Source organism: Bos indicus, chromosome 17 (assembly GCF_029378745.1).
Source record: "Bos indicus isolate NIAB-ARS_2022 breed Sahiwal x Tharparkar chromosome 17, NIAB-ARS_B.indTharparkar_mat_pri_1.0, whole genome shotgun sequence".
NCBI classification, from domain to species: domain Eukaryota; kingdom Metazoa; phylum Chordata; class Mammalia; order Artiodactyla; family Bovidae; genus Bos; species Bos indicus.
The window spans coordinates 57,677,266-57,693,538 of record NC_091776.1 but is presented as its reverse complement, the minus strand read 5'-3'; the positions used below and the strand labels follow the sequence as shown (position 1 = coordinate 57,693,538).

At 48.5% G+C, this 16,273-nt stretch overlaps 1 protein-coding gene across 4 annotated transcripts in view; it reads right to left on the bottom strand.

Annotated features, from left to right (window-relative positions):
* The window catches only part of KSR2 (kinase suppressor of ras 2), a 485,310-nt gene that overhangs the window by 27,614 nt on the left and 441,423 nt on the right, over positions 1 to 16,273 (bottom strand). For all 4 annotated transcript variants that reach the window (XM_070769588.1, XM_070769587.1, XM_070769585.1 and 1 more), the window contains 2 exons: positions 1,676 to 1,772; positions 589 to 722 (listed from right to left, as the gene is read on the bottom strand). In XM_070769588.1, the coding sequence (XP_070625689.1) occupies positions 589 to 722; positions 1,676 to 1,772 (231 nt within the window). The remainder of the gene's footprint in view (positions 1 to 588; positions 723 to 1,675; positions 1,773 to 16,273) is intronic.

Sequence of the window (16,273 nt, the reverse complement as noted above, 5' to 3'; positions counted from 1 at the left end):
GAACAGCTCCACAGTGGCTATTGTTTATACTGCTTGATGCGCTCCAGGCGCTGTGCTGGACGCTCGCTGTGTGCTATCTTATTCTACGCTCATAAAGACCCGAAGGTAGGCACCATCATACCCATCATCTTCCTTGCAGGAACGTGGAGGCACAGTTAATGAGTGGCCAAGCCACACTAGGCCCTGGGTGGGTCTGACTTCAAATCTCTTGCTCTCAACTACACTCCAGCTGCACTGAAATGAAGGAATTCATATGAAAACTGAGCAAGGGTGCTTGGGTGAGTCCAACTTCCATGTGCGTGCTTGGAGGAAGGAGAGAGTCCTCAGGTGAAATTCAAGGGCAAGGGCATTGCAGGACTGAAGGAAGCTCTGTGCCCATTCAAAGGCACCACTTCCAAGACAGGCCCCATGGGACTCAGAGCCTGACCTGGCACCAGCATTGCACCAGAGGCATAGCAGCCTCGCCCCTTGGTTAAACAATCTCAGGTCCAGCATCACGTCTAGGTCACTAAGGCCATTTGGGTGACTTCCCATCCCCTGACCATCACCTCTCGAGAACCCCTCGGGGCCCTTCCAACCAGCGCTCACCTGCCAGCCTGCAGCACCCCAGAAATGCTGAAGAGCCCGAAGTCTGTGATCACCACTTTGCCGTTGTCGTAGAAGACATTCTTGGACTTGAGGTCCTTGTGCAGGATCCCCTTGGCGTGGAGATAGCCCATGCCCTGCAGGAGACAAGGACACCTCTATGCTCACTGTAGCCTGGCCTGGGCTCACGGTTCACACGCCCTGCCTTTCCACTGAGACCACACATGCTGAACAGCTGTAGGCCTGGGGTCCAAACACCCAGGCTTGCAAGTAGGGTGGAGAAGGCATGGCAAGTGGGAACAGGCAGGGTCCCCAAGGCAGAAATCTGCCACCAGCCTCAGATCATAGCAAAACCATCTCTATCTAAGTGCTTCTGCTTCCTGAAAAGGAAGCAAGGGAAGCTCTCCCCCGAGGGAAAGGGGCAGGGCCAAATCTGAAAAGAGGGCCCCCAAGAGAAAGGAACCCCTCAGATCTTATTCCACACCACTGCAGAAATTCACTTGTGTTCCTCAAGAGACGTATCATGAGGCAATAATCAAGAACATGGAGAAAGGCTTATGGGAGGTCAGGCTCAAGGGTGAAATATCTAGATTTCTATTTTTGCCTTAATGAGCAGTCACAGTTTTATTTCTTTTTTGAAGTTCAGTCCTAACACATCCAATGGAGAATAAAAACCTGAATATAACGGAGTCATGAGGTACCCAGAAAACACAGGATGTTCTTGTTTGTTCTAATCCCAAACAACACCCAACAATTTGATAGTTCCCCAGCAGCTATGGAGAGAGATGGTTTACACTCATGGGAATTCAAGGATTCAGGGGGTAAGGAATTCTAGTCATGAGAAGAGCCCCTTGGTCCCTGCACACACCCAATTATCCTGACGACGGGACACCAGAAGGAAACCAAACATTGGTTGACCGTCTCTAATGGTTGTTTTAGCAATTGTTACACACACATGACACCTGGTATCATTCAGGTGAAGTTTAATTGCTTTTAAGCCCAAACTGTTGGTCTGAAGCTAGACCATGAGTCTCAGGATGGGGCAAGGTCTTTCTGAGATTCAGGGAGGAGGCCCCAGACCCTACAGTACCTTCACAATTTCTTGGGCAATCTGTCTCGTTTTGTTGACATCCAAGACGATCTTGGCGTCTCTCACCACAGAGTAGAGTGTCCGGCCCTTACAGAGGCTGGAAAGCAAAAGAACAAAATTCATGGTTGGCAGTTGTTAAGATAAGGGCCACCCACAACAGCTATTAAAAGCGACACACAGAGGGAATTCTCAAGTGGCCCAGGGGTTAGGACTTGGCGCTTTCACTGCCAGGGCCCAGGTTTGATCCCTGGTTGGGGAATAAAGATCTTGCAAGCTGTGCGGCACACACACACAAAGTGATGCATAGAGAGTGGGGCGTGTGTGGACACACCACTATTATGCCCCTGAGATATTAAGCCTGCTACTGGACCTTGATTCTGCTTCTGGGATGCAGGTCTGAGAGCAAGTCCTTTGGGGTTCTTCAGGATCTTCACCAGCTTCCCCCTGCCCGCCTCGGCATCCAAGGATACCTTCAGAGTCTAGCCTAGCCCAGAAGCAGGAATGCCACGTACTGTCTAACCCAGGCTCTCACAGGTGAAAATCTGCTCGAAACCGATAACTTGTGTGTGGCAGTCCACAGGCAGCACTCAGACGGCACTCTGCTGGCCCCTCATCCCAGTTGCCATCACTTGCCAGGAGCCACTGGTGTGTGGGGACAGTGACGAAAGACCAGCAAAGCCATCGCTGATGTGTACTACGTGAATGATGTATTCAAGCCTTTGGACAGGGGTGTGTAAACACCAGTAACACTCCCCCAAACCAGATGCCTGTCTGGACAGAGGATTTTCAAACTATTTGCAGCCTCATTGAGTTCATTTTGAGGACCAGCGGTTCAAGATGAGTGACAAGATGAAAAAGGACATTATACAGTGACAGTAACACCTCATTTAATCGCCGGCATGTTTATCCATCCGTTTCCTCTGCAATGAGCATGATTCCTGATGCACACAGACCACACACTCGATGAACAGTCACCAAATGAATGAGAGAATGAATGAGTTCTAGATTCCCCATGGCATCCCCACCCCTAGGACCATGTCTCACTCACTGCATCCACTACTGGCTGGAAGAAGAAGGAAGGACACTAGGAACGTTCATTTTCTGTGTCAAAATGATGGCATGACTTTTTCTTTTAATCTGTGACTTGACTGCTAAAATGTTCTTGGCTTCGTGTTCATTCCTTTAGTAGTTACCAAGCCCTGCTGTGGGCTAGAATCAGCTGAGATCCTGTGGTTATAGCCAGAACTTTGGTGTCAGAAGGGCTCTGCTCTTCACCTACCATGTGTCTTGTGTCTTTCAGTGGGCTACCTAACCTCTCTGGGCCTCAGGTTCCTCATCTATCGAAGGATCTAAGGAGACCTAGCCACAAAGTTAGTACGAGGACCGAATAAGAAAAGATCTCTCTCACTGGTGTCCACCAATGAGAACAGGGGCCTAGTGTCAGATTGGGTTGGAACCGTGGTATGTCTGTCAGTGGCTGTGACCCTGAGCAGGAGAGTTAACCTGTCTGAGCCTCAGTTTCATTATCTGTAAAATGGGGTCAATACAGATTTTGCTTTTATCAGCTTACTTAGGAGAATCATATAAAATCAGGTGTGTCAGGGTGTAGGCAATTCTCCATGCCCAATACAGTCACTATTCCTGAAATGCTGGCTATTACGAGAGGTGGTAAATGATCAATAAAATGGTGAACATACACACACATACTTGTGTGCAAATATATATAAGAATTATATATTTATACACACGTCGCATTGGTCTGTCCACGTATTATCTACCCATCTGTCCTCTTGCTCATCATGCTACCTATAATCACTCATGATCTTCGACTAAGGTTGGTTTCTTCACCTGCTTGAAGTGAGATTCCCAGGGTAGCTGACTCACAGACAGGCTGATTCTGCTGTCCAAGGCTGCCCAGTTTGTCAGCGGGTGACAGCCATGGTGACTCAGGGCTGTCCCCTCTTTCTGGGTAGTGCGTTTGCTGTGGCTGCTGGAGGCGAGGTGGAGGATCAGGGAGTGGGCTGCACAGCCAATTAGACCGAAGTGACATTTAAGTATTCAGGATGGTGGAGACCGTGGGTGGATTCCCTCGCCCAGAGACGCTGTTCCTGAATAGTCACCTACGCTGATTATCCGCCAGAGCCCAGAAGAAATATTATATGTTCCCACTGTAGACAGCATGGTGAACAATTGCAACAGGCTCCAAGACTCCTAGACTCTCAGAGTGATTGTGTAGAAGTTGCAGGGTTCAAATGTCCATCCCTGTCTCCTTTCCCCTGCTCACATCCTCCTTTCCAGCAGCAGCTGCTGAAGTCTGTGCTTCTCCTTCCACCTTAGGGCATCTGGAGCCCCGTGGACACACACACACACCACCTATGGCATCTGGAGCCCCCTGAACACACACACACACACACACACACACACACACATTCACACACAGGCTGGTAGGATATCAATTGGTAAGATCACAGCTTGGCACATCCACTAAAGCGAAATATACAAATAACTCAGGACCAGCAATTCCTTCCCTAAGCATGTACCCAGGAGGCATGCATACTCACACTGACCTACAGACATGTACCAGAATGTACCAGAATATTCTAGAATGTTAATAGCAATCCATTCATATTAGCCCCAAACTGGAACCTACCCACATGTCCACCAACAGAAAAATGATGATACATCCATGTAACAAAATACATTCATAACTGGATTATTAATAAGCAAATTATTGCTAACTGCAAAAGACATGAAGTTCTAAACAAATGCTGAGCAAAAGAAGCCACATAAACACTGAATGATTCCATTTACATGAAGTCCAAAAGCAGACAAAACTGGTTTATGTGCTACAAGTTAGCACAGCGGTGACCTTTCGTGGGGAGGCTGGAAAGGGCGTGAGGGGTGCTGGGGGCAGGTGATGCGCCATATTTTGATGTGGATGTTGGTTATATGGATGTGTGTTTAGTGAAAATCCATCAGGCTGTCCTCTTAGGATATGAACACTGTGGTAGATACATTATCCTTCCAAAAATATATACTTAAAAAAAAATCCGTGATTACTGGGCATATACCCCTAAGAAAACCAAAATTGAAAGAAACACATGTACCCTAATGTTCGCTGCAGCACTATTTACAATAGTTAAGACGTGGAAGCAACCTCGATGTCTATCAACAGGTGAATGGATAAGGAAGTTGTGGTACATACACACAATGGAATATTACTCAGCCATGAAAAAGAACACATTTGAATCAGTTCTAATGAGGTAGATGAACCTATAGCCTATACAGAGTGAAGAAAGTCAGAAAGAGGAAGACAAATGTCGTATATTAACACATTTATATGGAATCTAGAAAATGGTACTGATGAACCTATTTGCAGGGCAGCAGTGGAAACACAGACACAGAGAACAGACTGCTGGATACAGCGGGGGAAGGAGAGTGTGGGATGAATTGAGAGAGTAGTATGGAAACATACACATTACCATATATAAAACAGATAGCCAGTAGGAACTTGCTGTATGACACAGGGAGGTCAAATCAGGTACTCTGTGACAACCAAGAGGGGTAGGATGGGGCAGGAGGTGGGAGGGAGATTCAAGAAGGAGGGGACATATGGATACCTATGGCTGATTCATGTTGATGTATGGCAGAGACCAACACAACATTGTAAAGCAATTATCCTCCAATTAAAAGTAAATTAAAAATCAGTGAGGAAAGGATGAACCATTAATACATGGTGTTGAAACAAAATCCCAGCCAATATCGACACCCCTGGTATCCGTTTCTAAATGCTTCACACAGTCCAGAGGGACAGTACCTGCAGGGGAAAGGGGGGCAGCGTGCAGGGCTGCGCCTGCTCAGGTGTGTATACGTGGCTGAGTGAGAGCAGGTGTGGGGTGAGGGCTGAGCTCTGAGCAGAACAGGCACTGGGCAGGCGCACGAGTGGCTGAGGCTCCAATAGTCCAGGCAGGTCGGTCCAAGTATCCGCGGCAACTGCTCTGAGCATGGGATTTCTGTGGCTAATGCCAGTGCCCTAAAAGCCACTGGTGGATGCGCAGTGGGGAAGGGAAGGGAGGATGGGATGGTTTTCTGAGCACGTGTGGAACCTAACTCACCCCAGCATCCTCTAAGCATCCCTGCAGGGTCCACGCTGTCACCCACCTCTTACAGACACCCAGAGGGGCAGAGGACCTGTGTCAGGGACACAGCCACGGCATCCACGGTGCGGGTGCCAGGTGCTGGACACGATTCGGGGGCCATGCAAGAGACACAGGGCTGAGGGAATCCAAATTCCAACTCTACCCTTTACTGCTTGTTGGGTGACCTGGGGAAGTGACTTCATACTCGCCTCCTCATGTGTAAAATGGGGATAATAGTAACAATACCAGCTAACACAGGCCGAGCCCTTTATATGTGCCCAGCGCCAGTCTAAGCCTAGAACCCAGGAGGTGGGTACTCTCTTGGTGTTTCACTGATTTCAATGGGCATTTCCTCACATTGTAAAGAGCATCTTTGAAATCAGAATGCATTTTGCATTCGTGGACAGGCGACAGTTTTACGGGCACTGCCTTTCTCTGGGGTACATGGAAGAAATGGTACATGTTCTAGTCGATGGCATCTTTGACTTCACTGAGTTCAGGATCAGCCCCGTTTCTACAGATGAGGCTCAGAGAGGTGAAGCTGACCTGGGATTTGAACCCAAGCAGGCTGCCTCCAGGGTTTATGTTCTTAACTCCTATCTTTTAGCAATTGATGGGGAGTTAACTCCCATCTTAATAATTTTTTTCAGACTCCAACATATTATAGGCCCTCAGTAAATGGTGGCTGTAATATCACTACGAACATCAACGATAGCAATGAAGATTAATGAGGTCCACTGCCCTCAGTAGCAGAGTTAGTCTGGAGGTCAAGAGAAGGTGTTTTGGTGGCTTACAGATATATTTAGAACCTCTCTAGCTTCTGGGGCGTATCCTCAAGAGCTAGTGTACACACAGCATCTCGCTCTGCAACAAAGATCCTATTCTTCTGAGAAGAGGAGCATGGACTGGGAATTTCCCATCTTATCTACAGGTCACTGTCCCTCCCAGCCCTGGCCCCAGGCAGCTCATAAAAGGCTGTCTTTGATCCCACATCCCAGGTGACACAGTAAACCTTTGGTGCAGCAAGTGTAAGATTTTTATTGTAAACCGGCCTAAAAGAGGCTTGTCAAAACCGATCAGATAAAACCATCTAGTGGGTTTCTCTCCAAGGGCCTCTGTTCAAACTGGCTCATTCTGCCAAAACAGTGGCTGGGAAAGAAATCTGAACGCTATAGCAGCTGTTTCCTTTCTCTCCCACAAACTCCTCACCGTCAAAGCCAGGGAGCCAGGCCAGCGTGAATGGTGGGGAGTGGGGGCGGGGGGCAACCTCCTCTGAAGACTGACAGACCGGCTCCCAGCCCAACTCTGCCCGCTCTGAGCCCGCACGCCCTGGGGACTTACTGTGGCTCACCTGTGTTCCCATTGGTAACTGTGGTCAACTCAGTAACAGTCCCCCAAAGACATCCACAGGCTTCCCTGGTGGCGCAGTGGTAAAGAATCCACCTGCCAATGCAGGAGACATGGCAGATGCAGGTGTCAGGGGTTAGATCCCTGGGCCAAGATCCCCTGGGGAAGGAAATGGCAACCCACTCCAGTATTCCTGCCCGGAAAATTCCATGGACAGAGGAGCCTGGCAGACTCCAGTCCATGGAGTCGCAGAGTCAGACACTACGGAGCATGTATGCAGAAAGAATATTTACGCGCAAAAGGGATTCTGTAGCTGTGATTAGATTAAGGTTCTTGAGGTGGGGAGACTACCCTGGAGGATCAGGGTGGGCCCAACATGTCATCACAAGGGTCCTTGTAAAAGGAAGGCAACAGCTGAGCGAGGGAAGGTGGCAAGTGAACCAGGAGGCAAAGGAGAGGCAGAGGGAGATCGGAGGACGAGGACGGTAGAGGAGGCTGAGTGATGTGATGTGAGAAGGAATCAACCAGTCTTTGCTGGCTGTGGGGATGGAGAAGCGGCTGCAAGCCAAGGGATGCAGGCAGCCAAGAGAAGCTGGAAAAAGCAAGGTGTGGGTTCTCCCCAAGGACTCCCCTCCCCGAACAGAATGCGGCTCTGTCCAAGCCCTGATTGTAATAACCCTGTGAGACCCATTTTGGACTTCCAACCTTCAGAGCTATATGTTTTTGTTGTTTCAAGCCACTGAGTTCATGGTAATCTTACTGCAGCAACTGACTTACTCAGCGGTAGTAAGTAGTGTCGCAGATAGGGTATGAGGGGGAAATGGGATCACGGAAGTGCAGTGCTAGGCCCAGCAACTGGCCAGAATGTGTACGCCTTGAACATGGCTCACATCACACCTAATAATGTTAATATTATGTCTAATAATATTCTAATATTACCTCTAATAATAACTCTCTCCTGTCTGGATGACTATGATGCCCCTCATGGCCACTCTGCCTCTCCCAATTCATCTTCCATCCAGAACTTTTGAGTGGCAGCTTCAAAATGCAAAGCTGACCAGGTCACTCCCCCACTACAATGGCTCCCCACTGCCTAACAGTGGACACAGACCTGACTCTTCCAGCGTCCAAAGATCCTGCAGAGTCTGGCCCCTGCAGATGACTCACCCCTTTGCTCATGGAGCTCCAGCCACAGTGGCCTAGCTCAGGGCCGCTGCCCGCCAGCTCATCTTTTCGGCCTGCGATGCTCTCCCCATCTGGCCTCAGAAGCCTCCCCAGCTAGGTCGGCCCCTGTGGCACCGGGCACTCCATCTTTGCAGCCTTTGTTGTGGTTGCCATTCCACATGGGTCAGCTGGAGTCTTTGATTACGGGCCGTCTCTCCCTCTGGACTGTACACGCCATGAGGGTAGGGTCTAGCCTACTTGGCTGCCACTGTCCTCCCAACATACAAAAGCTTCTGAAGGATGGAGAGATGTGATGCCTCCTATGGCCAGGCCTCCTCTTCCAGGGTTCCTGGGTGTGGGATCCCCACCAGAGCATCCACATCACATCCAACCAAACAAAAACACCTTCTCAGGGGCCTGTATCTTTACCTTTCTTGGCTTGTTTTGCTTGTGGGCTTTTTTGGGAAGTTCTAAGGGGCTCTGGATGAAAGTAACAATTGGTCCTTTTAGGAAGGAAGGGGTGTTGGACTTTTGGGCAGGCTCGGTCTTGCATTTGAATGTCCCCCGACAGGGCACATAGGTCTCCTCTGCCACATCTGCTCCACTTCCTGCAGTGACACCACCTGCCTGGACCTCACAGGTATTTAAGCACTGGGGCAGTGGCCAACAAACTTGAGTGTGCGTGAGAATTCCCCGGAAGGGCTTGGGAAAACAAAGATGGCTGTTCCCACCCACAAGAGATTCCGATTCTGAGAGTCCAGGGGGAGCCCTGAGAATGTGCTTTTCTGACAAGTTGCCAGGTGACGCTATTAATAACGCAGGTGGTCTGGGGACCCCACTTTGAGACCTGTCATTCAAGCCAATCTTGTTTTCCTGAGCCCCAGAGATCATTAAGTTCACAATCACAGTCCCTTTAGTGAGTGCCATTTGGACCCGGTACTGTTCTAGGTGTAACAGATACAGTGAGTGAGGCGGGCCCATCTTCATCTGGGCCTGCCGGGATGAGGAGAATTTAGGCGATAAACACGTAAGCCAGCAAATTGATGAACTTTCCGGGTGGAATGAGTGCTATGAACAGAATGAACAGACTTACTGGGAAAAACATGGTGGAGCTGGGAACCTTCTGGGCTAGCACACTCAGGAAAAGCTGCTCCAGGCAATGGCATGCTGAGACTAAAGAAATAAGCTGGCTGTGTGGAAATCTGGGAGACAAGGCCTCCAGGCTAAGGGGCCAGCAGGTGCGAAGGCCCTGAGGCAGGATCAATGCAGTACACTTGACTGCACAGCCCAGGCCATATGGCCGGACTCTAGAGAGCATCTAGAGGTGTCCGCCTTCCCCAAGTGTTGATCCTCCAGATAAAAGAAACAGCTGGGTGGGAACCGTCCTCAGCTCTGCCTGATTTTTAGCTGTTTTTAAAGTCAGCTATTATTTTAAAAACACTGGGTTCTGTCAGAAGGGATTTACAACCCCTCAGCTGCTCCTCCTCCTCACTTACTTCTCAGCATCCCCGATCTCTCAAAACTCAAAACCCACTTAATTGCCCTCTGCGCTTTCCCCTTCCCTTGAGCAAATAAATCACACGCCCAGTGACAAGTTGCTGCTCCATCAAATTCCAGCCGCAGGCAATCTCTAACTTCCAAGTACTTTGTGAATCTAACACCGAGGATATTAAACCTTGGCACTCTGGGGCTTTATAATAAAAAAAAGCCAGGTTAGCTTCCCATAAAAATGGGAAATGCCAGAAAGCGAGTGAGAAATGCCAGCTGTGTGCCACCTGCTTAACCCGACCTGCGTCCAGGAAATGAAGAGTTATAGAGTTGCATTAAGTGAGGGGCTGGCTGGGGAAGGCTCATGTCCCAGCCAGGCAAGAAAGATGACAGGGACCCTCAAGGCCTCGGAATATGCAGAGCAGGAACTAGCAGTGCTTTAAAGCAGGGCTTCAGCTTTTTTTCTTTATTTTTGCAATGCACCACCCCCAACCCCACCCAGGCTTGGATACCCTGCCATGCTTGAAGAAGTGGGAAGGAAAAAGCAGCTTATAATCTCCACTTCACTGGATTCCTCTCTCCGTTTTTGCTAAATCCAGAAAGGCCAAGTGTTGAATCCTCTGGGCCCTACAAGGAGTGAGATAGGGGTTCTGTACATTTTAAGGGGTGTCCTAGCCGCTGACTGTGACATTCTGTCCTCCCTGTTCTGTGTCTTCTGAGGGAGGGAGTGTTCCAGGGGCACCGGCATCCAGCTGGGGAGGGTTGGGCCTCTAGTTCACTGCAAAAACTTCTGGCTGCTTCCTTTGCCTCTCATCACACTGTGTGGTCCAGCCACTGCCCAAGACCTGTTCTTCTGACTTTATCAGAGACATCCAAGTAATGTTTCTCCTGGACTCTACAGTATCTTTTCTCAGCATCACCTAAAGTTCAGTGAGGATTTCACTTGGTACCTCCCACATTGCAATCATTCCAAAACCACCTAAAGATTTTTTTGCCAGATTGGCCAGCTCTTATTATTTATCACTTGCTAATAGTTTTCCTTTAGATGCACTGCCTCTGAAAAATAAGTGTACTTCAGGAAGAAAATGTATCATTACCTTTTATCATTATCAGAAGGAAACTCAGAATTTCTAGCCCCAAATAAATGTAAAAATAGATATACAATGAAAACAAACCCACTAAAAACCAAAATTAAACCCTTGCTTGGCATCATGGCCTGCCAAATGGTTGAAGCTTAAGGCCTCCTCTTTTTGTTTAAATGTTTGGCAAGTAAGGGTTGCTGCTGCTGCTGCTAAGTCGCTTCAGTCGTGTCTGACTCTGTGTGACCCCATAGACGGCAGCCCACCAGGCTCCCCCGTCCCTGGGATTCTCCAGGCAAGAACACTGGAGTGGGTTGCCATTTCCTTCTCCAGTGCATGAAAGTGAAAAGTGAAAGCGAAGTTGTCCGACTCTTCGCAGCCCCATGGACTGCAGCCTACCAGGCTCCTCCGTCTGTGGGATTAAATACCAGAACTGAATGAAAAGTTTCTCCTAAATGTCACCAGAAGGATAGAGAGAGAATTAAGAGGAAAATCATGATCCCACTAGTGGTTCAATATTATCTGGGGCTGGTGGTACCTGTCCTAACTTCTGGGAAATCTGAGCTCATTTAATCCTTAGGCCTGACAACTTTCCCCTCCTGCCAATTAGGTATTAACAGGGAGGTGCTTCCCAGGTGGCTCAGTGAATAAAGAATCTGCCTGCAATGCAGGAGATACGGGTTCGATCCCTGGGCCAGGAAGATCCCCTGGAAATGGCAACCCACTCCAGTATTCTTGCCTGGGAAATCCCATGGACAGAGGAGCCTGGCGGGCTACAGTCCATGGGGTCATAATGAGTCAGACATGACTGAGCACGCACACACGCACACAGGCCAGGTATGTGCAGTGACAAGGTAAAAAGGATCATTTCCCTGGTGATGGAGCTGACGTTCTAGTGGGGGAGACAGATGACAGGCACACAGAATAACTGTAGGTGACGATGAGGGCAATGAGGAAGCACACGTGTGGACAGGCAGACCGTGAGCATGGAGAGGGTGCCTCTTTGAACAGGTAGCCAGGGTGAGCAGCGGGGAGTCCTTCCAACATCCTGTTCTGTTGTTTCAGGGCAAGGACTGTGGAGTGACTTCTGGCAACATCCAACCAAATGACCCTGATCTAATATCTCCAAGGAGGGCAGGCCTCATCATGTTTAGGAAGATGACCATCTACCTAAGGCTTCCCTGGGGATCAAGACAGAGCCAAAAGGTTCCCAGGTATCATCATACTGAATGCTTCTAATAACTTGGCAAAATAGACCTAATAGATCAAAATAACCCTAACCCTAACCCTTTGTATAGATGAGGAAGCCGAGGCAATGAGTCAGCCTGTCCTTTCTTAGCTATGTGGTCTTAGGCAAGTTACCTGAAATCTTTGGAACTCAGAGTGCTTTGTGAACTATGAGGAGAGGTGATTCCAGAAAAGAGTTGGTTATCCATGTGAGCAGGAGTGTGATCTCTACATGCACTTAGCTGCCTGGAGCTGATGGTGGTCTCTCTACAAGGCACTGAGCCGAGACCCTGTCATGCCAGCCTGCACAGGAGGGGAGGCTCTATGTTACAAATGGAAAAATTCATGTGCAGGAAGGTTAAGTAACCTGCCCAGGGCCCCATAGTCAGTGGGCAATGGGGTCAGGACCCGAGTCCAAGTCTCAAATTGTCTTTCCAGGATTTCTTAAGATCCCCTGGGAAAGGATGGTTTCACAGAGCAGGAACTGGCAGAGCCCAGCTCAGAGGACCTGATCTTAGAAACCCTTGTTTATCCACTGAGCTGAGACTCTCCCTCCCTTCCCAGCTCTAGGCCTCTCCTTCCACCCTTTCAATTCAGGGCCAGCCCACGTTTGGCCTCATCACCCACTCTGTTGCTTCTGTTTGGGAACTCTCAGCTGCCACCCAAAAACAGGCAAGGCAGGCTGCAGGGAGCTAGACCGTGGGAGAGGATCTGGAGGCTTCTGGATGCATCCATGCAAGCCAAGTCCAGTGGACAGTACACATGGGCCAGGCCTGGGGGAGGACTCAGGAAGTGCTTCCAGAATGGGTGAATGGATGAACAAAGAAATGAGGGACTCCAACCACTTTCCTTCTTCCCATCGCCTGTGGGACCTGGGAGAGCCATGCTCCGGGCCAAAGCAGATCTTCCTTACCAGCTCAGCACATGAAACTAACTATGTGCCAAACCAGACCCACTCAGCAAGGAAGCTTCAGGTCTTGTTCCTGCCCAAGGCTCTCTGTGGCACAAAAAGACTGGACCGACCCAGGTCCTTCCCTCTGGAGCTGGATATCAAAACTCAACTGGATATGTTACTGTTGCCCCTGACCAGAACCACATTTTTGTAAACTGAACAGTCAACTGAATGACTGTTTTTAAAGTGTATACATACACCACCTAATTCATATGCATTAAAACTCACAGAGAAGATAGACTCCAGGGTGTTAGCAGGCCTAGTCCCGGGCTGTGGGATTCGAAGCTTTGCAAGAAATTTTTTCTCCCTGCTTATCTCTTTTTCCTAATTTTTCTCCAATAAACATGTATTACTTTTGTAAAATGAGAAAAAAGGAAAAAAGCAACTTTGAGTCAGACTTAAATGAAACTAGACACATGTTTATGCTATAGACAGTTTGAAAAACATTGAACTGGTGACAGACTGAAATGAGAAAGCAGAGTGGGAACCAAATTCTTCCTCCCAGGAGCCCAGCCTCGCCTGGAAGGCTCTCTGGCTGTGACTCTCAGGGCAGAAAGCTGTTTACTGCTCCCCCGTCTTCTGCACAGGGTTTACAGCCCGGTCAGGGCACACGGCCAGTGACTGGCCCTTATGTGAAAGTCCCAATGGATCTCTTTCCCTCTGAAAAAAATTGCATCCCTAATGAAGAAGATGAATTTGACTATTTGATATTTTAAAAAACTCTATCGGAGTCTAGTTGGTTTACAATGTTGTGTTAGTTTCAGGTGTACGGAAGAGTGAATGTTATACACATACACTCCTTTTCAGATTCTTTTCCCATATAAACTACTAGGGTATTGAGTAGAGTTCCTATGCTGTACAGCAAGTTATCATTAGCTATCTATTTTATATATCAGTTCAGTTCAGTCTCTCAGTCGTGTTCGACTCTTTGTGACCCTATGGACTACAGCACACCAGGCTTCCCTGTCCATCACCATCACCAACTCCCGGAGCTTGCTCAAACTCATATCCATCAAATTGGTGATGCCGTCCAACTATCTCATCCTCTGTCATCCCCTTCTCCGCTTGCCTTCAATCTTTCCCACTATCAGTGTCTTTTCTAATGAGTCGTTATTTGCATCAGGTGGCCAAAGTATTGGAGGTTCAGCTGCAGCATCAGTCCTTCCAATGAAGGGTTGATTTCCTTTAGGATTGGCTGGTTTGATCTCCTTACAGTAGTGTGTATATGTCAATCCCAGTCTTCCAATTTATCCCTCCCCCACGCTTACCCCCTAGTAACCTACATCTGTAACTCTATTTCTGTTTTGTGGATAAGTTCATTTGTACACTCCTCTGTTTGCCCCCTGCCCTCACTTTTTTAGAGATTCCACATGTAAGTGCTATCGTATGGTTTTTGTCCTTCTCTGACTCACTTCACTCAGTCTGACAAAGTGACTGTGGGGCTGGTAAAGGAGAAGGGGCAGACAGATGAGTGGTGTGTGTAACCCCATAAAGAGTTGTGTCCTTTCCACCCTTGGGAAGAGAGGGAGGAGAAGGAAGGGAGGAGAAAAGGGGAAAGGGAATATGTGTAGAAATTTCTAGAGTTGTTGGGTTCTCGTCCTTCAGGAAGAGATGGGGAAACCAAAAAGCAGAAGGGGGATGGAATTTCCCAAGGCTGTGCTTTGACTGGCAAAGCTGAGCTGGAAACCAGACCTGTCTGAGACGAAACTGTGGGCTTACAGCCACAGAGCCATGCTGCCTCCTGAGAATAAGCAATACCTTTCACTGAACCTTCCCGTGAGCCTTCTGCTAAAGGTTTTGCATGTGTGATCTTACTTAGTCTTACTCTTAACCTTGACCCTTTTGGGGAGGTATCGCTCCTACTTCACAGATGGGAAAACTGAGACTCGGACTGGTGAGGTTGTTTTCTAAGTTCACACAGCTAAGATACACGAGGCAGAGCTGGCATTCTCCCCTTGGTCTATTTGACACATACATCTTGCTCTCAATCTCTAAGCTACTTGGCCTCTTCAGGAAATGGAAAGAACAGAGGCTGAGGGCTGAGAAAACCAATGTTCTTGAGCTCCTGAGATAAAACTGATGCTTGTCTCCCTCTCATCAGAGACCTGGGGGGTGATGGGGAAGGGGACTTTTCATCTTCCTACTTTTCCAACATCCATTTGTGACTTTCCTGGTGGTCCAGTGGCTAAGACTCTGCACTCCCAATGTAGGTGGTCCAGGTTCCACTCCTGGTCAAGGAATTAGATCCCACATGCCACAACCAAGAGTTCATATTGTTGTTGCTTAGTTGCTAAGTCGTGTCTGACTCTTTGGGACCCCATGGACTGTAGCCTGCCAGGCTCCTCAGTCCATGGGATTTCCCAGCCAAGGATATTGGAGTGGGGTTGCCTTTTCCTTCTCCAGGGGATCTTCCTGACCCAGGGATCAAATCCATGTATGCTGCACTGGCAGGCAGATTCTTTACCACTGAACCACCGTGGAACCCTGTATTGGTATTCTTCAACTAAAAGATCCTGCAGCATGCTGCAAGACCTGGTGCTGTCAAAGTAAATAAATGAACACTCATCTGTGCTAAAAACTCCTTAGAAAGTGAGCAGAGAGGGAACATATCTCAACATAATAAAGACCATATATGATAAATCCATAGCTACTTTTAACACCCTTAAATAAAAGTTTAAAAAATTCAAAAGAGAAATGGTATTTTGTGACCTGTGAAAATTACATGAAATTCAAATTTCTGTGAAATAATGTTTTGTCGGCACACAGCCACACTCTCTGTTTCCATATTGTCTGTGGACACCTCTGCATCACAGCAGAAGAGCTGAGTAGTTATGACAGGGACTGACACAGTTGAAATATCTCCTGTCTGGTCCATTATGGAAAATGGTTGTTGACCTTTGTTCTAAGAAACTGGAGTGGGTCAGCAGAAATTGGGCTACTAGGTCTAGGAGTTTGACAGATTTGAACCATTCCTCTCTGCTCTGAGAACCGGGTGTGGTCAAGGTCAAGTGGGTTTCCCATTCATTTGTTCCCTCATTCACACATCCAACCATTCACCATCCACCCATGCCCTGAGCCAACACTCCCCGCCAGGTGTGGGCGGGCAGTGCAGGGGCACAGCTCTCCGCTGGGGATTCAGCCAGGCAAATGTGGGAGAAGGCAAGCATCTGGGGCCAGTGTAAATGCAGGCCAGGGACTTCTC